The sequence below is a fragment of the Triturus cristatus genome, chromosome 7, assembly GCF_964204655.1.
Source record: "Triturus cristatus chromosome 7, aTriCri1.1, whole genome shotgun sequence".
NCBI classification, from domain to species: domain Eukaryota; kingdom Metazoa; phylum Chordata; class Amphibia; order Caudata; family Salamandridae; genus Triturus; species Triturus cristatus.
In genome coordinates, this window is record NC_140590.1 from 1,846,310,671 (window position 1) to 1,846,332,006 (window position 21,336).

Sequence of the window (21,336 nt, forward strand, 5' to 3'; positions counted from 1 at the left end):
ACCCCTCATCCTCCTGGACCTCTTGGTCACATGCAACACTGTCTCCCACCCTTTCCTCATCCATAGATTTCACGAGGCTGGAGTCCATCCAAGGCCCGACCTTACAATAGATTTGCTCCATCACCTGATGCTCTCCAACAGCTAGTCTCGCACACTTATGGTCGAACACTGCCAAACTAACCTGCAAATTTCCACAGGCTGCTCCCCAAGTCCTACCACCCTCAATGTCTACATGGCTCCTCTTGTTGTCACTGTACGGTCCGAGCATCATCTAATACACAGATGACATGCAGCTCATACTCTCCCTCTTGGAAAACACACTGACAACACATATTCCAATTTCCTCTCATGCATGTCTGACAGACTGGATGAAAATAATCTGTCTCAAGCTCAACAGCAACAAAACAGAAGTGGTACTGTTCGGCAAGCACACCTCCCTTCGGGACTCCGTTCTGGTGGCCTGACATATTAGGCCCAGCATCCACCCCAGCCAGTGACACCAGGAACTACAATGTCATAATAGACAGCCAAATCTCCAAAGCGAGTAAAGTCAACACTAAAACAGATCTGTGCTCCCACACACTCAAGATGCTTAGAACAATCAAATGGCTCCCTCTGGACACTCGCAAGACAGTGACACAAGCACTCATCACCAACACACTAGACTACGCCAACACCCTCTTCGTAAGTATCGCCGCCAAGCTTACTGCAAACTTCAAGTGGTGCAAAACATGGCTGCCAGACTCAATCAACCTCCCTCCAAAAACACACCATCACACTCTGGGAATCCACGGGTTTCGCATCTAGAAGCACACTACCTATAAACTCCTCCCCCTCACTTACTAAGTTCTCCAAAACTTACGCCCTGCTTACCTTAATGACCGCATCTACAACCATACCCCCCTAACAGGCAACTCTGATCAGCTGTCTCGCCAATATGCCTTGTACAAAAAAAGGAAAGTTGCGCCTTCTCCAACATCGCCCCGAAAACAATGGATTGAGCTTTCCATCAGAGCTTCCAGATCCTTCCTTTAATTCAGAAAAATTCTGAAAGCCTGGATTTACAGCACTTCAGGGAAAAAGCAGTTCACTCCTATGCCGATGGATACCCACCAGGGTGATTAATGTGCATTGCAAATCCCATTAACATAACATGAAATATCTACTGTGACCACAACCCATTCGGCTATAGAGCTATGCCAGAACTTTATACACTACTCAACCTAATAAGAAACATTATCCACTACATGAAGTTTAACATGACGGAGTCAAGACACAACATAGAAAGTGCTACAGCTTTAATATTATTTGATAAGAATAATTTTGCATTTAAAATACTCTCTAAAAAAATAAAGTCTCTACAGAAAGAATATGGTGGTGCGACAACAGCAGGAAGAAAGTGGTGTCCCTTCTTTTGCAGTCTTTCTATTGACAATCTTCTGTTCTTGACCTAGAAGCATGCACTTTTTCATGGTCACTACCAACAAGTCCTTGAAGAAGAGTCTCTCTTGAAGCGCCCATCAATGTCAAACCGAAAAAAATTAGATTTCCTCAAGTCGGTTTTACAATAGCACTTGCATGTGATTTCCTTGTTCTTTCATAAACACTTGCAGAAGATGACCAAACTACTTTGGCAGACTATTGCCAGTCTCCATTGTTCATCCTTTGTTCTTAAAACAGACATTCTTTTAACATACATAGCGAGCAGAGGCGGCACGGGTACTATTTGCTAGCACAATATTCCCATGATTGATACTCAAATGACCTGATGAAGCAAAGAGTTTTAGCAAAACAATGCATTTCGGTTACTGGTGCAGCTAAAGGGAACAAGCTAATAAGACCCAAAATCATACAATTTAAAAAGAAATGACACTTTGGCCAAGAAATTAGTTGCATTTTGCGAATGGTGACCTTTCAGCATTGTTCAAGAAAATATTTAATTGGATTAACTTCCATGGCACTGTTCACATTAAGAAACCTTTCATTAAATTAACTTCTCAGGCCACACTTCAGAGTACTTCTCTTGAGATACTATATTAGATCCTTAAACACATGGTCTGGATGGACCCACCCTCCCGACTAGATGCCAGATATCTGCCAGTAGGGCAAAGAACACACTGCGAAATCTGGGGCGCCGCTGCTGTAGACAGCTCTGATGAAATGCTGACAGTGCCAGGCATAGGTGAAGAGTGTTCAGTAGTACAGTGTATATCATTATGGTCTGTCTGTTTGCCACTAACTTTCAATGGTTGGAGTGTCAAATCAGATGGGGTGGATAAATTTGATTCTGTGTATTCAATACAACCACGGTGCACAAAGAAAAACATCCTAAAAATTCAATTTTTATACTGCACTCTGTCTACAATTCCAGGAGTGTTCATCCAGTGACAATACAGTAGTTTGGATGAACCAAAAGTAGCGATAGACACAAGTGACTGTGTCCTTTAGGGTATAGAGGTAGTCACCCATCTTCACATTCCAGTGCTCGGCAAGATCTTTGTGCAGTGGAACAAGTCACAGAGTGCCATCCATAGAACAATAACACAAAGTGGTGGAAATTTAATACTAAGCCTCGTCTTGGTGAGATTCCATCTGCTTCACTAGCAGTAGGAATTGACGTCATTGTATTTGAGCAATTTACGGAGAGATGGGGACATTGTCAGCGTTGTTGGAACCACACTAGAATCCCACTACACAATGTGCGTGATCACCAGGGCAACCCTGATACGTTTACTGCACAGTTTGTTCAGAGGCGGCAGTTGATCACCTTCTGCCCTTCTATGAAGGCCATTGAAACAATTAACCATCTGATGCTGCTGCTTCTGGGGCTGAATGGCTATGGAGGGCTTGGACATACCCCGTTCTGCACATTGCCTCCTTGGCCCAAGGGATAACCATGGCCAACTAAGATCAACCCTTGGAGATCTATCCCCATTTGGAGCTCTAAAGGACGTGGTACTGTCCATTAGTGGCCACAATATTTACACTTCTATGAGATGCTATTTGCAGTATTACTGGGCACAGCCTTTAGGTAGATCCTTTATTCTGGGACATCAGGTAGATCCTTTATTCTGGGATCAGACCTGTGCTGGTGAAGTGGCTTCAGTGAGCAAAACACCACAGCGTGAAGCCAGAGAATAGAGAATAAAAACCAACTCCTGCACTGGTTTGGTCAGTTGCTGTATTCAGTTTTCAGTAGGGCCGATGGCATCCCTTTACACATCAAAGATCCCACACATCAGACCCGAGGGTCACACCTTTTCGACGGTGGGATGTTATAATCGCTGCAACAGCTACTTGGAGCGGGCCTGGTTCCTCTGCTGGCAGAGTTCAGTAACCTGTTCAGGACTCAAGGTTTCCATCTCGAGTCCGACCAGAGGGTCAGCCACACATTTGTTAAAGTGCTTTTTTGAGCAGTGACTTGATGCACTCCTGATGCGGATGATACGGCTACAGATCTTTCTGAATAGGTAAGAATGAAGAAGGAAAACCCAGGAATATACAAGTCAACACTCCTTACCGGCCCCAACCAAAGGGCCTTGGTTACAGCAGGAAACAGAACAGGTACATGGACTATAAATATATAAAATGTTTAGAGTACGAAAACCTAACACAATTACTGTGTTGGAGTTCCTTCACATCAAAACCGTAACACATATAGCATAATCCCATTTTAAATTAATGTAACATAAGTTCCAAATCCCAAAAAGGTTGAGTCAGTTTCCTATGCGTAAAACAGCGTGTCGTACGCACATCCTGCAGATGAGAAATACTTAGATGCTGGGACTATAGAAGAGGTTCCCTGTCCGGAGCCGTCGCTTGAACTCTGCCCATATGAGCTCGCGCTCCCGCTTGACTCCTTGCATGATCCCACGGTTCTCCTGGGCCCTCCTGGACAGGTACGGCAGAACCTCATTTACTGGGCCATAGGGAACATACTTGTACACTGGGTAGCCAGCCTGACCTGTGTTGACGAAAAAGACAATTATTAAAGACAAAGGGAGGTGTACTAAACTAAGAGATGAATTATAAATTGATCTAAACTCTGTAGAAATCTCAGAAAAACTCCCTGCAAAATGCAAGCTCATTCATAAGAGCCTTCATCCACACTCATTTATTGGGATGCGTAGTAACAAATACTGGTAAATTACCTGACCGCACATCTAGGGTTATAAGCACCCTATTCATCCATAGCCTAGACGGGGGAAATGCTGCTGACATGGACAACTCTGGGTCTGCCTCAGGTCAGACCCGGCCAGCATTCTATAGTCACTGATAAGATGTCCCTCAGGTGTGTTCACAACATTTACCCTGTATTTCAGCCCAGAATAACTGGCTACACTATCTCATTATACCCAGGTCCAACATACCCTGAACAGCAAATAGCTAAAATCTTAAAGAGTTAAGTTGAAGCAGCACCATATCAATTACAAAGAGGCATTTCCTTTGGGATTTCACCCTTCAATACCCACATCAAAACAAAGATGGTGGACGCACAGGAATGCTCAACGCAGGCACTGAAAGAGGCAATGGGAGTAGGTAGGCTGACAGCACATCCTTACAACTACAATTATTGAGCACTGTGTATTCATTTTAATAACAATCCCATCCAGTACACTAGGGTGAGGGTATATGCTGAGGAAGTTCTGGTTCGGCTGAGCTTTCAACACAACCCCCCCCCCCCCGCCCCGTTTCTATCTAAGCAGAGACCTTACCCAGAGTGAAGCTAATCTGGTCACACATGCCCAGGAGCTGGCCAAAATACACCTTGTTTTCGGATGGATGAATGCCAAGCTCGTTCATTCTGGAAAAAACAGGGAAGGGAGTTAGATATGCAAAAACAATCTGGCAAAGAAAACATGTGCTTCTTCACAACAATATGTTAAGCATATAATGTGTGTGTATCCGTTACATATTAGCAGTCACAACTGTGTGGTGTAGTCAGCCCCACTTTCCACTGGAAAGGCACTGTTTGAACAAGAGCTTTTGATCCCACAAATGGCTCTGCACCAAATTTGGCGATTGCTTAGCAGTCCGCCTAGGTCCAGTATGGCAATTTTCATGGAGATCTGTGACGCAGGAAAAAATAAAAATGGAGGGCGGAGAGTGGGGAGGTGAGGGGGGAGACTGGGGTAGATTAAAAGAAAATGTGTCTTTCAATTTTAGCTCACGTAGGAAATTTTGAATGAGACTGCAGCCCAGAACTGCTTAATGAATTTACACCAAACTTGGCAACAAAGACCAACTTTATTCATAGTGTACTTTCATTGGTTTAGTAGAAAGCTGTTTTGAGAGATAAGCGCTTAAAAAGTTAGAGTGTGCTTTAAAGGATGGAACGTGTTACTTACCTGTAGCTGCGGTTATCCAGTATTGGTATATTTCATAGATTCACATGCCTGAATCATTCCCCGTCGTCGGGATGGGTGTCCTCGGTAATTAACAAAGTAATGTCTTAGACAGAGTAATAGGCCCCAAAAAGGCCTTATCTTAGTAACATATCCACGTCCTTATGTAAAAAGGACCAAAGTTTGGCCAGTAGCCAATCAGCTAGCACCACCCTCTAGAACCTTCCTGGAAGGAGCTCTAGTCCCTCAGATTTTCGTAAGCACAGTGCTAAGTAATTGTATCACTAAGAGATCCAGGCGAGCCCTTCCAGGGGAGGTGGGCGGGTTACATGTGAATCTATGAAAGATACCAATACTGGATAACCGCAGTTACAGGTAAGTAACGCGTTCCTTATCCAGTATTAGGGTATCTTTCATAGATTCACATGCCTGAATCAGAATAGTAAGCAATAATAAGCACATTTCGAAAGGTACAGTATATATACAGTCACTAGATAACATTCATGTGAAACAATGACACAGCCAATGTATACATCACAGTGCGAAATGTGCGTAAAGAGGCAAGGATGGTGGGATGAAAGGAAGGGCTCACCTCTAATGAAATAGATGACGGGAGTACCGCTTGACCCACTGCAGCGTCCTTTATGATCTCCGTATCCAGGCAGTAATGCTTGGAGAATGTATGCGGCGTCTTCCATGTGGCCGCTCTACAAATGTCCGCAAAGGGCACTCCTGCAAACAGTGCCATGGAAGTAGACATTGCCCTTGTGGAATGGGCAGGAACTGTTGATAGCAGTGGATGCCCTGCTTGCTGGTGACAGAAGGTGATGGCTGAAGAGATCCAGTGAGAGATACTTTGTTTGGTAAGTGGTAGCCCTTCTCTAGGCCTACTGTACGCTACGAAGAGTTGATTAGACTCACGAAATGTTTTCGTTCTATCAATGTAAAACTTCAGGCAGCGCTGAAGGTCCAATGAATGTAGAGTTTTCTCCGCTACAGTTTGTGGATTCGGGAAGAATGAACGTAGCACGATAGGTTTGTTAAGATGGAACTGTGATGGAACTTTAGGAATGAACTTCGGATTTGTTCGAAGAATGACCCCTATCCTGTTTGAACTGAAGAAAAGGGTCTTGGATTGAGAACCCCTGGAGTTCCCCCACTCGCCTTGCCGAGGTAAGGGCCAGAAGGAGCGCAGTCTTCCAGAATATACACTTAAGATCTGCTCTGTGTATGGGCTCAAACGGGTGTTTCATCAGTTGAGCCAGAACCGTGTTGAGATGCCAAGCCGGTGGTACAGGTCTTACTGGAGGGAATGTTCTAAACAGTCCTTTAAGGAATTGCTTGATAAGCCTACGAGACCACAAAGATGGACCTGTAGAGGATCTCCTAAAGCGCGATATTGCTGCTAGGTGGACTTCAATGGAGGCATGAGCAAGACCAGATTTTGCCAGATGTAGGAGGTACGGCAAGATTTGTTCCGGAGTAGAAGAGAGAGGGTGTACTTTGTTTGCTTTGCACCAGATACAAAACCTCTTCCATTTAAATGAATACGTTCTGTTGGTACCATCTGCTCGTGCTCGAGCTAGAACTTGTCTGCAATCAGGAGGAACGTCTAAACCCTGAAACTCTCTGAACTCAGGAGCCACGCTGATAACTTGAGAGATGCCGGATCCGGATGCTGAACTTGCGGATTGTTGAGCGTTAGAAGAGATGGAAACGGCTTCAACTTGATTGGCGGTTCCAGGGAGAGGAGGTGAAGCTCCGTGAACTAGTGTTTGCGTGGCCAAGCTGGAGCTATCAATAGGAGTGTGCAGGGTTCCGCTTTCGACTTCCGGAGCACCCTGGGAATCGGGGGTAATGGCGGAAAGGCGTACGCAAAGACGTTGCACCATGCGATCGAAAATGCATTCCCCAGAGACCCTTGTTGGGGATGCCAGCTTGGAAAGTGTTGGCATTTGGCGTTCTGCTGGGTGGCGAAGAGGTCCAGAAGAGGGGTGCCCCATCGAGCAAACATGTTGCTGAGGACCAGTTGATCCAGCTCCCACTCGTGGCATGTCGCTTGTCTGCTGCTCAGAGAATCTGCCAACACGTTGTGGGCGCCTGGAACATACTCTGCTCGGAGAGAGATGTTGTGACTGAGCAGCCAGTTCCAAATTTTTTGCAACTCGTGAGAGTGTTTTCGAACGAGTGCCCCCCTGTTTGTTCAAATAGTGCATTGTCGTGGTATTGTCGGTTCGGACAAGCACTAGGGAGTTTTTGAAAGCCACCAGAGCTAGATATACTGCGTGCAGCTCTAGAAGATTTATATGAAGTGCCTTCTCGGAAGGGGACCACTTTCCGCTTATCTGCAGTTCTTGAATGAAAGCCCCCCCAGCCCTCTAATGAGGCATCCGTGGTGATGATATGCGGAGCAGCAGGAAGCAAGAAAGGCAAGCCTTGAGAAAGGTTCTGGGGCAAATCCACCACCGTAGAGCCTTTTTGATCACAGGGGTCAACTGGACGACGAAGGACCCTGTACACTGGACCCATTGATCCGACAGTTCTTCTTGAAGAGGTCGCATGTGAAGACGACAATGCGGAACTAACAGGACGCAAGAAGACATCATCCCGAGTAGGGATTTGAAGAGATGCACCAACAGCGTCTTCCTGGACATTAGACGGAGCGCCAACGACTGAAGTTTGTCTGCGTTCCTGCGATAGAAATGCCTTCCTCTGTATTGTGTCGTGTGTAGCGCCCAGAAAATTCATGTGCTGAGATGGCTGAAGGACGGACTTGTCCCGATTGAGAGGTGACTTGACGAGCCAGTCGTCCAGATATGGGAAGACTTGATGGTGATGTTGGCGTAGATACGCAACCACTGGAGCTAGACATTTGGTAAAAATGCGGGGCGCCGATTTGAGTCCAAACGGCAGAACTCGAAACTGGTAATGCCTGCCCGCCACCATGAATCGTAGAAATTTTTTGTGGTTGCGGTGTATTGGTATATGAAAATAGGCGTCTTACAGGTCTAACGACACCATGTAGTCGTCCGCACTGAGAAGATGTAAAACCTCCTGAATGCTGACCAATACGAAACTACTGCTTTTTCAGAAACTTGTTCAGATTCCTCAAGTCCAATATCGGTCTCCATTTTTTCTCCTTCTTTCGGATGAGGAAGAAACGGGAGTAAAACCCCTTTCCCCTTTGACTTGGGGGAACTCTCTCTATAGCTCCCTTTTGGAGCATAAGCGGTACAAAAGGGGGTGGTGATGGACGGAGCATCAGAACCAATCAAACACTCACCCCCAGTCAACAGATCTAGGTTGAATCCATTCCCGTTGTTTAGCCCACTCTGCCACCCCAGTTCAGACATGGCCATATGCAAATCAGTCTGACCCTGTGCCTCATGGGAACAGTCCAGCCCGAACTGCCAAGCCATGCCTTCCCTGCACCGGAAACAAGCTTCCTAGGACCGGTTTCTGGCATTTCAGCCGTCTTCAGCCAGGCTTGCTTGAATCCAGTGGCAAAGTGCGCAAGTTGGCAGGGTATGCTCAGACGTGAGTCCCTTGCTCACTTTGCCACAGTAAAGCACGCAAATTTTTGTGAAGCATTGGGTGGGGAGAGGTTTGAGGCGGGATCTGGATGAATTCTAGATAATGGCCGAATTGAACTAATTGTAGAACCCAACGGTCCGTAGTTATTTTTTGCCAATTTGTAAGAAAGTGGGAAATTTTTCCTCCAATCTTGGAGGGTAGAGAGGAGTTGGAGACCGGCGGTTAGTTGAAAGTCATTGCCGTCGAGCAGCGTCTTTTTGTCTCCCTCCCTTGCCACGAAAGGAAGATTTAGTGTAGGATTGTTGACGCTGTTGGAATTGTGAACGGTATTGCTGGGAGGAAGGGAAGGAAGACCGGTGTTGGAAATCTCCTCTAGTTGATGTCTGACCCCTCCCTCTTGAACCTCGAAAGAAAGGGTTCCGGAATAGTAAGGTACCCAAAGCTCTGGCGGTATCAGTATCTTTCTTAATACCCTGTAATGCCTCATCAGTATGTGAGCCGAAGAGAAGTTGGCCATCATATGGCATGTCCAGTACTTTGGTTTGGACTTGTGGTCTGAAGGAGGTTGCCTTTAACCAACCTTGGCGCCGCAGCACAGCTGCGCCCGCTAGCTGGCGAAATCCGGTTGAAGCAATATCCAGTGCGCAATCTAGAATTTCAGAAGCAGATCTTTCCCCCTCTAGCAAGATCTTCTTTGCCTCTTCGTTTGACTCCTCAGGTAAGTTTGCCAAGTATGGCGCAATGTCTGCCCACATCTTCCGATTGTAACGTCCCAATAGTGCTAGGGCATTGGAAGCACGCACTGTCAAAGCAGACATTGAGGAAAAACGCTTGCCGATGTTATCCAGCCGCCTACCCTCCTTATCTGGTGGAACCGTCAACAATGCAGATGGGTTTTTTGACCTCCTCTGAGCGGCCTGGGTAATGACGGAGTCCGGTTTTGGATGGCCCGTGAGACAAGCTGGAGCAGTGTCTGGCGCTTTATATTTCTTATCCAGCCGAGCTAAAACTGGAGGGACCGAGGAAGGATTCTGCATAATCTTTATGCCTTGTTCCCAAATGTAGTCTATCATAGGGATTGCGCGAACAGACTTTTTAAAGGGTTCCTTAAAATCGTAGAGGAAACAATCCTGTTGGTGCGAGGGCATAGGTATCTGAAAGCGCTGGGCCGCGGCAGCGAGTCGGCTGTGGTAGGAGTAGGAGAAACTGGACATGGAAGAATGTAGTCATCCCATTCGTCCTGATGAGATTGAACATCCTGAAGCTCTCCTTCTTCAGGCTCCTCTTAGTCGTCGTCATCTGTAGTGAGACGAGGTGGTGATGTGACCGTCTCTGACTGCAAAACCAATGGAGGCGGTCGTGGCCTTGGTGTTGGAGGCACAACTGGCATCGGGGAGGGAGCCGGCATCGGAAACCGTTGCTTATAGTCAGATATAAGGAATTGAAGATCCGTGACCAGAGACGCAGGCAGCCAAACCATAGATGGTGGAGGCTGCGTATATTCCTGAGGAGAAACCTCCTGATAGTCCTGTTCAATATCCTCATAGTCAGATATCCTGATATTTTACATGTAGTTGCGAAGGACATGTCGCAGCAGGGAACATACTGAGGTCATCAGAGTCTTCCTCCTCAAAAAGTTGAGCCGGAGGCAAGGTTGGGACCCTACTAGGTGAAGTCAGGGCCGGTTCCAGTGCACGTTTGGTGATCTTGAGGTGCACACAAGTACTTTGTACATCAGAGTCCATATCAGTCGACGGGCCCGTCGACGGTAGGGTCGTAGACGGTGTAGTGTGGATAGGCATTATTGACATTTGAGACGTCGTCGACGATGTCATAGTGTCGTCGTCGACGATGAGGATAATTGCTTCGTCGACGGTGACCTCGTCGACGATGATGTCGACGAGGGAGCTTTCGTCTATGGTGTCGTCGACGATGCGGTCATCGGCGATCGCAGCGTCGACGGCAGCTTAGCTGACGTCGATGACTTTTTAATTTTTAGCGTCGACGAGATAGATTTACCAGCCGTCGACGATGGAGTGGTCGTCGATGTAGTCAAGGACTGGGATGAGACAGAAGTAGATATTGTCGCCGTTGACGAGGTAACCTGGACTGCCGTCGATGGAGATCTCCTCGTCGATGAGGCCACCGTCGACGAGGTAGTCGTCGCCGACGGGGTGGAAACAGGCTTCTTAAAGGCATGTGGAACATCCTGAGGAGAAGCAGTCTCTGGCAGAGGCTTGGCCAGGCCCTCTGAAGACTTTTTGTGCGTCTTCTTTTGAGGTGGCTGCGACGAAGGGCCCGGAAATGCCACCCTTGGTCTCTTTTGTGAGGAGTGAGAGGAGATGGAAGAACCCTCACTTTCCTCAGAGGACACAACAGTATCCTTGTCCATAAGTCTTTGCAGCCAAATTAAAAGGTGCCCTTCGCGGTCTTTAAGGGTCTTAGAGGAAAAGGTACGACATACCTTGTGTGGCTAGGATAAAGACAGTAAAGACAGTCCTTATGTTGGTCGTCCACATGAAGCCTCCTTTTCCCACAGGAAGCACAGGACCTGAACAGGCCCTTCTTCGGGGTATCAGCCATGACGAAGCCAAGTAATCCTCACAGAAAATGCAAACTTGAAGCAAGAAACACTGGAAATCCAGAAGAAATGAGCAGAGCTCAGTGGAGACTCCCTTAGCACGACGTGCGGTAGAAAATCTGAGGGACTAGAGCTCCTTCCAGGAAGGCTCTAGAGGGTGGTGCTAGCTGATTGGCTACTTGCCAAACGTTGGTCCTTTTTTACATAAGGACGTGGATATGTTACTAAGATAAGGCCTTTTTGGGGTCTATTACTCTATATGTCTACTAAGACATTGCTTTGTTATTTACCGGGGACTCCCATCCCGACGACGGGGAATGATTCAGGCATGTGAATCTATGAAAGATACCCTAATACTGGATAATAACACTTTTGTACATCTGTGCCATTTAAAATTGTGACTCAGAAAATCATGAATCCTATTAATCGCATTTACATTTTTTCTGATTGGCTAAGGAAGGGTTTTTATCTACAGCTCCTATTCCAATCAAATGGTGTACAGGACTGCCCCCACTTTTGTCTTGAATTCAAAATATTTGCGCTCTTGCTTCCATTAAAGCTCTTTGGGGATGCTAGAATTGATTTCTAGGGGGTTATCTGGCAGGCCGCTGCTGGTATTGGAAGTACATGTTGTGAGAAGTTGGCCTGATGTATGATGTCACTAGTTCTAGTGTACACCTTAGATCAGTCCAAACAACCCTTATGGTGATTGGTTGTAAAGTCAACCTTATAGACCAGCTATCCTAGTGGTAGCATGGACCAGAGCAGTCTTAGGCTAAACTCTGAAAGGCATGTGAAGCCAGCTGTGATACCATATATAATCCCTTGAATACCAAATGAAAGGACACCACAACAGATATATATATATATATATAAAATACAGTGTATTTATTCTAGTCAAACCCTCAGCACTCTTTATGAGATTCGAGGTAAGTACAACACAGTCTTATTCAAGCATACATTAAGTCACACAGGTAAGTAATACAGTTAGGCCCTAGGGGCCACGCAAACCATATACTAAAGAAGTGGTATAAGGACCACTGTCACGGAAATAGGATAGGCCTAGGCCTAGGCAATCGCTGGGGCTACACTGCACTAGCAACAATTAGGAAGTGGGAGGCCCACGGGATTCGTGTGCAGAGTGGAAACACTCACGCGTATAATCGATAGAAATAGTACAGTTTTTAAATAGGCAGTTTAAGGACACTTCTGAAGCAACTAGAGAGTCGAGACTCGGAAACTAGACCCTAGGATAGTCACTACCCTTGTGAGCACCGAAGTACCCAAGTTACCTAGCCCACGGGCTGCGGGTGCATAGGTGTGAACTTGCGTCGGGTTTCGTCGTGGACTCCTATGGATGCCTGAAGGAAAGTTGCTGACAGGCAGTCAGTGAAGAGTGTCCGGTGGATCCCAAGGCTGGGATCAAGAAGAGAGGATACCTGCAAGCAGAAGGGACAGAGTCAAGGTCACTAGCCAGTGACCACGTGGAACCAGGAAGGAACCAGGCGATGTCGTGAAGATAGCAGGGGAAAGGTGAAGCTTGTCGCTGCAGCCACGGGTACCAGGAGACGTCGAGGATGACCAGGACCAGGAGGCGAGCTGTCCCACGAAGGCTCTTGCTGTCGGCAGCGTCGAAGTCGAACTAGGACTCACCAAGCCTTGGCAAGCGGAACCCACGAAGAACGGAGGACTTGCTTCTGGTGCAGACCAGGAAGGTCTGGAGTGCTTCTCTTTTGCAAAGAAGCGGGAGCCAGTCTGGAGGAGCCAAACGAGCGGTGAAGATTTCAAGGTGTGTCGTCACAAAGGCTGCTAGCCAACGGGCAAGCAACCGGACAGACGCTGCAAGCAGGAAAATGCAGAAGGGCCCCACGCAGGACTCGTGGAGTGTGGGGGGCTGATCTTCGGTGCAGATGGTGCTTGGGGTTGGGGCTTCTCAATCCCCGGTGCACAACTTCGAGGGTACCTCAGAAGCTGCGCTGGAAGATACTCGCCACTTTTCCCAGGTAGCCGGTCCCACGTCTCTCGTCGCCTCCACGGATCTCAGCTCGGCTGTGGATGTGGATCAGGATCGGAGAAGTCTGGAAGTCAAGGCTCTGGTCGGGCTATGCAGTCGGTCCCTCGTAGAACTTCAGCAAAGCAAAGGGTAGTCTCTTGATGGTGCCTGTTTGCACAGGGTAGCCACTCCTTGGCCACAAGGGAGATTCTTCAGTCTTCTTCTTTCGTCGAATGTCGAAGGTCCAGAGTTTCTGTTCAAGATGCAGGTTCAGGATAATCTAATTCCCTGGGGCCCAGCTACCACTCTTATACTAATCTGGGGGGCTGGGTTGCCTGCTAGGTCACGCCTTATGGGTGGGACCTGGGAGGGGGGTGGTTACACCCCCTTCCCTTTGTCCAGTTTCGCGCCAGGACTGGGGCTGGAGTGCCCCAGCACCGGTTTGAACTGGACTATGCATGGGACACCTTGTGTGCCCCAGGCATGTCTCATTCCTTCCAGCCCTCCCTGCCCCAATACACTAAAGTCTGTCTGGGGAGGTGCTAGCACCTCCCCAAGCAGGAAACCTATTGTCCAAGCCTCCCTTGCCGGGATCACTCCCAGCAGCAGGAGGTCAGACTCGTGTCTGTGGCAGCAGCATCCATTTTGTGATGATGAGGCCTTGGTTAGAGTTAAACAGCAAAGTAGGATTTTAACATGTCTCTCCCTCTAGAAGGGAGGAATAATATCCTCATCACCAGAAATGGTATGGGGGTATTATTATAAAGTGTTAGACACCTTACACGACATGTTTTGATAAAGCCAAACCATAGTTACCATAACCGTTTAAGATTATAAGGCACTTTAAGAGTATATGGTAGGCTATATCATAGAACAGCTATAAGGACATGGTTCCGAAAGCTGCAGACAGGCTCAGCTCATGCTAGAGCACCAGCTCACATGTTGCCAAGCACTCTGCCTCCAGGATTGTTAAGGGCTGCCATAGGAGTGGCTGATAGGTACACATGTCTATATAGAAGGTAGATATAGGTATACTATATCTAAGCAAGGGGTGATTACACGACCTTGCCCCAGCTGAGTGATCAACCAGTTGTGTCTGATTGGAAGGCCAGACCAGGGGTGGCATAATACATGCTGCAGCCCCTGGGAGGCCTAGGGTACACCTATGCCCTGGGTACCTAGGGTACACTGTACAGGGTCCAATAAGGTGATCCTTACCAATTGTGTCTGTACCTAGGGTACATGGAGTCCATTTTAAAGAGAGAGCAGACAGCCTGAGACCCTGAATGGCAGGATCTCAGGCCAACTAAGTCGAAAAACCAGCTAGACACTAGGCAAAAAGTTGGGGGTAACCATAGTCAGATATCCACCTTCCTACACATGTTTCATCCTGCATGTCAGACTGTTTTACTAACATTAAGGAGCACAATATTTGAGAATTCTGAAAATGTGCCCTCATTTTAGCTTTCAGGAACACCAACCATAAATTGTATGAAAAAAAATAATCCAATCGTTTTTTTCCCTTTATTGCAATATCCTGTGTAGGATATTCAGATTAGTTTTACAGCTTTGAATCAATCTAGATGGCTTCAGGTATGCCACACTTTTGCAAAAATGAGACTTTTAGCGCTCCAGTTGTTCATTAGAACACTTCGGGGGCTGTAGTAGAACACTTGGGAATCAGCTGACAGGCTGATACTGTTGGACATACATGTTTTATTCAGTATGTCAGATTTTATTCACATGGCTGAGGAAGATAGTATAAACTTAGAGAAAATGTGCTCTTATTTCATCTGCTGGAGCACATTTTATAACCTCACCAACAAATTATTTACCTAGTGATATAATCTGTTATCACCCTTCATATGTGTTCCTAAAAACAGGCTTTCATTAAATATGTATTTCAATGGGGACCATGACCTTGCGCCCAGGGGATTTCCCCTGGGGGTCAGTGTGTGCTCTCCTTGAACTGCATTGTAAAGCACACACACACACACACACATTTGAAAGCATTTGGCGCTAAAAACCACAAATGTTAACAGATTAAAAAAAAGAGCTTGTTGTAAATTAAACAGGTATGTCTTTGAAAGTTTATTATAATGTATCAGAAACGCAATGTAAGGAAAGACCCGTCCCCAAATGTGGTGGTTTAGGTCTCGCCTGACCCAGCGCATGCGCTGGTCTGGCGAGACTTTGTAAGGGCTCAAAAAATGCTACCATGGCCAGCCTAGAGCAACAGTGCATGTGCGCGGGCGCGCGCTTAGGAGCAGAGGCTGGCAAACCTCGTCATGCTCATTAAGCGCCCGCAATCACTTTCGCGGCGCCCCTTTGATGTTCTCGTTCAAAGAACATCAAAGAACATGTTGTTGTGTTAATGCTGTGCTTCGCCCGTTTGGCTTACAATGTGCTTTCTCGTTCCACAAACTCGATGCTTGTGCTCTTATTTTGAGATGCTTTTAGTATTACTGTTTTGTGACTTAAAGAACATTAAGGAAATGTTACTGTGAAACTGAACAACGTTCACAGTGTTTATTTCTGATTGCAGCGGCTGCTTCATGTCCGTTGCACCATTCAGTTAGTCCTTCGTTGGCGCTTTCATGAGGACATGATGTGGAAGCTGGAAACTTTTGGCACATTCTCTTTAAAAGCACAGTATGTTGGCAACTGGTTAATCGACCAGACCTATGTAGCGCTTTAGATCTCAAAGCGCTATGGTGGGTGCAGCAGTTACAACTCATGAAATATGGGGTGCAACTCACAAGAAGGGGGCAGGTTTGAGTGCACATTGGCTGCCATCGAATTCTTAAGATGATGGGCTGTGTGTATCCATTATCAGCACTCAGTCTTCGCTAAGTGATCTTGTTTTTGTTGTTGTGTTAATGCTTTGCTGCGCCCGTTTGACTTACAACGTGCTTTCTCTTTCCACAAATCGATGTTTGTGTTGCTTTATTTTGAGATGCTTCTAGTATTACTGTCACACCCACACAACCAGACACGCACAGCCACACACACAGCCACACACACAGCCACACCCCCCCCACAACCACACACATCCCCCCCCCCACACACAACTACCCCCACACACCCCAACCACACTCCCAGACCCACACACACCCCCACAACCACAACCACACCCCCACACAACCTCCCCCACACACAACCAAAACCACAAACATAACCACAACCACCACACAACCACCGCACACACACCCAACCAACCACACACCACCACACACCCACCGCGCACACACCCACCCACACACCCACCCACACACCCACCCACACACCCCCACACACAACCACCCACCACCACACCCACACACACACACCCACCCACCCAACCAACCACACACACACCCACCCAACCACACACACACAACCACCCAACCACACACACACAACCACCCACAAACCACACCCACAAACCACACAACCACACACACACTCAACCACACCAAGCATTGGCATAGCCAATAGTTCTCGCCTTTGGGACCTTATAAGTGTTTAGCCACGCAACAGTTGATGTGGTTGCACCAAGGATATTGTGCTGCATAACTAAATACTTAGAAGGTCCCAAAAGCGAGACCTATTGGCTATGCCAATGCTTGTTAAGTTTTGAAAGCAAGAAGCACATCAGTGCACTGTGATCTTAGTAATCATTATATTATATAAAATTGAACCTAGACTGACAAGAGTTTTGTTCAAGTTGTAGCCAGCCAATCAGGATTGACTAGTTCCCCTTTAAATTGGTCTATCAGAGCATATCTGGTCACAATAGTCCAGATATACCCAACTTGTTTACCATTTTCTACCCAAGCTTCTCTTGAAACAGCAATTTCTTGAAAACGGCTCAACGGATTGTGTGTGTGTGTGCGCGTGTGCTTGTTATGCAGATTCCTATAACAGCACCAAAGTTATCAGTGAAACAAAAAACGCTCTTCCTGTGGATATTCGGACCCAACTATAACTACAAAGTGATGACTTAGAAAGGAAAATGTTACTTACCCAGTAAGCATCTGTTCTTGGCACGTAGAGCTGTAGATTCACATGCTTTGCATACTCCTGCCATCTAGTGTTGGGTCCGGATGTTTGCAAGTTGTTTTTGTTTGTTTTTGTTTGAAGAAGTCTTTCCAGTCACAAGGTGGGTGACTCCTTTCGATGATAGTGCTCATGGGCATCGACTCCATTGTTAAATTGTTTTCCCGCAGAGGGTGAGAAATGGAGTTAGGAAGTGTAGAATAGAGATGTCCATGCATATGAATGTAAATTAAGAACTACAACCAGTACAGGAGACCAGGGCGGTAGGTGGGCGCATGTCAATCTACAACTCTACATGCCAAGAACAGATGCTTACTGGGTAAGTAACATTTTCCGTTCGAGGCATGTGAGCTGTAGATCACATGCTTTGCATAGACCATACAGCAGTAATCTCCCAAAGCGGTGGCTCTAGTTGTTTGAAATAGTGTTTTAAGTACTGCTTGGCCTACATTTGCCTGTTTTCTTGAGGACACATCTACACAATAGTGTGCGGTATAGACCATGTTGCTGCCTTAAAAATGTCAACTATGGGGATATTTCCCAAGAAGGCCATAGTAGCCCCTACTTTGCAAGAAGAATGCGCCATAGGGGGTAATAACATAGTTCTTTTTGCATTAGTATAACCTGTTTGCATACATTTTACAATTCATCTATCAATACCCGATTTAGAAATAGGATTACCCTTGGAGAAAAAGCAACTAATACTGGTTTTGTTTTCCTGAACTCTTTGGTTCTTTATATGCAGTAAAGTATAGCTCGCCCAACATCAAGTGCATGTAGAGCACGTTCTGCTACAGAATCAGGTTGAGGAAAGAAAACAGGTCACTCAACTGATTGATTGATATGAAAAGCAGAAACTACTTTAGGGAGAAATTTAGGGTTAGTACAAAGAACCACTCTATCCTTGCGAAGCTGAAAGAAAAGGCTCTTGTACAGTCAATGCCTGAAGCTCACCAACTCTCCTTAGTGAAGTTATCGCTATGAGGAAATCGACTTTCCATGACAGACATTGCAATTGACATTTGTGCATTGGTTCAAAAGGTGGACCCATTAGTCTTGTAAGAACTATGTTTAAGTTCCACTCTGGTGCAGGGGGAATTCTTGGTGGTATTACCCTTTTTAATCCTTCAATGAAGGCTTTAATCACTGGAATTCTGAAGAGGGATAAGTTTTGTCTGTTTTGTAAATATGCAGCTACTGCTGCTAGATGTAAGCCAACTGATGTGTAGGCTAATCCACATTGCTGTAAATGCAACAGATAACAAATGATGATGCTCTGTACAGAAGCATCAAGTGGATTGATATGGTTGTTGTTACAATAGACAAACCGTTACCATTTAGCAGCATAACGTGCTCTAGTAGTAGGCTTTCTAGCCTCTTTCTTTGAGAATATTCATACAGTCTGGTGGTAATTGTAAATAACCAAACTCTACGATTTCCAGAGCCAAATCGCTAGGTTGAGATCTTTGGGATTTGGGGGTCTGATTTCTCCATGGCTCTGAGTGAGGAGACAGGGTGTGAGATGTAGCTTTTGATGTGGACCCACAGAGTTCTAACAGGGTGGTATACCAATGTTGACAAGCCTATGTGGGGACTACTACGATCAGTGTGAGGGACATTTGTCTGAGCTTCTGAACCAGCAATGTAATTAGTGGGAGAGGCAGAAAAGCATAAGCAAATATCCCCAACCAATTCCTCCATAGAGCATGGCCTTTGGAAGCTTGGTGTGGGAACCTGGATCTAAAGTTTGGCATTTTGCATTGTATACTGTGGCAAACCGATCTATTTTTGGAAATCCCCATTTTTGAAAGTAAGGAAGAAGAACTTGGGGATTAAGTTCCCACTTGTGGACTTGCTGCCTGTGTCTGCTGAGCAGGTGTGCAATCTGATGGTCTACTCCTGGAAGGTGTTCTGCTAGGAGATATATTTTGTGGTGAATCGCCCAATTCCAAATGCTATGCGCAAGTCGCGACAGCTGGAGAGTGTGTGTCCCTCCCCGTTTTTGTAGGTAATACACTGCGGTCATGTCTGTGCAGGCTAAGACAGATTTGCCTAGAAGTTGAGTGAGAAAAACTGAGTGCTAGAACCACTGCTAGCAGTTCTAGGTAGTTAATGTGGAGACGTTTGTGACTGTGTGACCACAACCCTTGTACCGTGTGATGTTGAAGATGAGCACCCGAACCAGTTAGAGATGCGTCCGCTGTCAATACAATCTGTGGAATCTGGTCTATGAAGGGCCGCCCTTTCCTAAGTTTAGAGGGTTCCACCACTGCAGAGAGCGATGGGTGCGGCTGTCTACCAACACTAGATCGGTTAATAGACCCTGTGACTGATTCCATTGATGTGCTAGACATTCTTGCAGAGGACACATGTGAAGCCTTGCATGGGGTACGATTGCAATGCAGGATGTCAACATTCCCAGCAGGTGCATGAAGACTCTGGCCGGCAGTGATTGATTGGGATGAAACTAATATTGTGGCCTGAATATTGCGAATCCTGGCTACATTGGGAGTAGCTAGAGCTTTGAGACTATTGAGGGAAGCTCCTAGATAAGACTGCACCTGTGCTGGACACAGGTGAGATTTCTGTGCATTTATTGTGAAACCCAACTGATGAAGCAGATGTACTGTTGTCTGAGTGTGTAGCATACAAGTTTGGTAAGTGCTTGATTTGATAAACCAGTCGTCCAGGTAAGGAAAGATATGTATACATTGTATTCTGAGATGCACGGCTACTACAGCGAGACATTTGGTGAACTGGTAAGGTTTGCCTGCTATCACAAATCTGAGCTATTTGCGATGAGCGGGATGAATTAGAATATGTAAGAAGGCGTCCTTTAGATCTAGCAGACAAAGTCACCCAGTAGCAACAAGGGAAGTACTTGTTGAAGAGTGACCATGTGAAAATGCTCTGACAATACGTGCTTGTTTAACTCTGAGATCTAGAATAGGTCTCGAAGAGCTGTCCTTTTTGGGATTCAGAAGGTAAAGGGAATAAACCCCTGACCCGTGGCATTGAAGTGGAACTGGTTCTACAGCCCCTTTGAGCAATAAAGAGTGCACTACTTGTTGAAGCAAGTGCTGGTAGTCTGAAGACATTTTGTGATCGAGGAGGAATTTTTGGAGGATTGTTGGTAAGCTCCAGGCAATAGCCATGTTGGATAATTCCAAGAACCCATTTGTCTGTTGTTCTTGATTTCCAAATGGTGAGAAAGTTTTGAAGTTTACCGCCGACAGGTGTGGAATAGTCGGCGGGAAGTGCTGGGGAGTCACTGTTTGCTTGAGGAAGGGGAAGTGCAAGGTGTGGTGTTTTCGCCTCTGACCCTGGGGTTATTTCCCCTATAACCCCCTCTGAAAAATCCTTTTGTAAAGCAGGACTGGGTATTGCCTTTAAATGAGAAAATGTTCTGGTCCGTGCCTGTAGACTTGGACCCTCCCCTATAAAAAGAGCGCGGAAAGGAACCTCTATTTGAGTGAGATTGAAGCGCTCCCATTGATTTTGCCACATTGGTGTCCTTTTTCATTTTTCCCAGCGCTAAATCGACTTCAGGAACAAAAAGTTGTTTTTATCAATAGGTATATTCAGTATAGAATGTTGGCTTGAATCCTGAAATCCATAGCCAAGCATGACGTCTCAGTAAGATGCTGGTATTCACTTCTCTAGCTGCAGCGTCAGCTGCATCTAGAACGCATCTGATAGTCTAGGAAGGGAAATACATTTCCAATGCTTCTATGTCCTGAGCTTGTGCCCTATGCTCATCTGGGAGAAACTGCTATAATTGTTCCATTTCGTCCCATTGGGCTATATCATACCTTGCTAGTAGGCCCTGCGTATTAGCAATACGC

General features: G+C 46.3%; 1 protein-coding gene across 1 annotated transcript in view; it reads right to left on the reverse strand.

The window, feature by feature from the left end:
- Positions 1-1,283: 1,283 nt before the first annotated feature.
- Positions 1,284-21,336, reverse strand: part of PRODH (proline dehydrogenase 1) — a 238,789-nt gene continuing 218,736 nt past the window's right edge. The window contains exons 13-14 of the mRNA XM_085620191.1: positions 4,716-4,804; positions 1,284-3,964 (exon numbers count right to left, since the gene is read on the reverse strand). Coding sequence (XP_085476317.1) covers positions 3,774-3,964; positions 4,716-4,804 — 280 coding nt within the window. The 3' untranslated portion in view covers positions 1,284-3,773. The remainder of the gene's footprint in view (positions 3,965-4,715; positions 4,805-21,336) is intronic.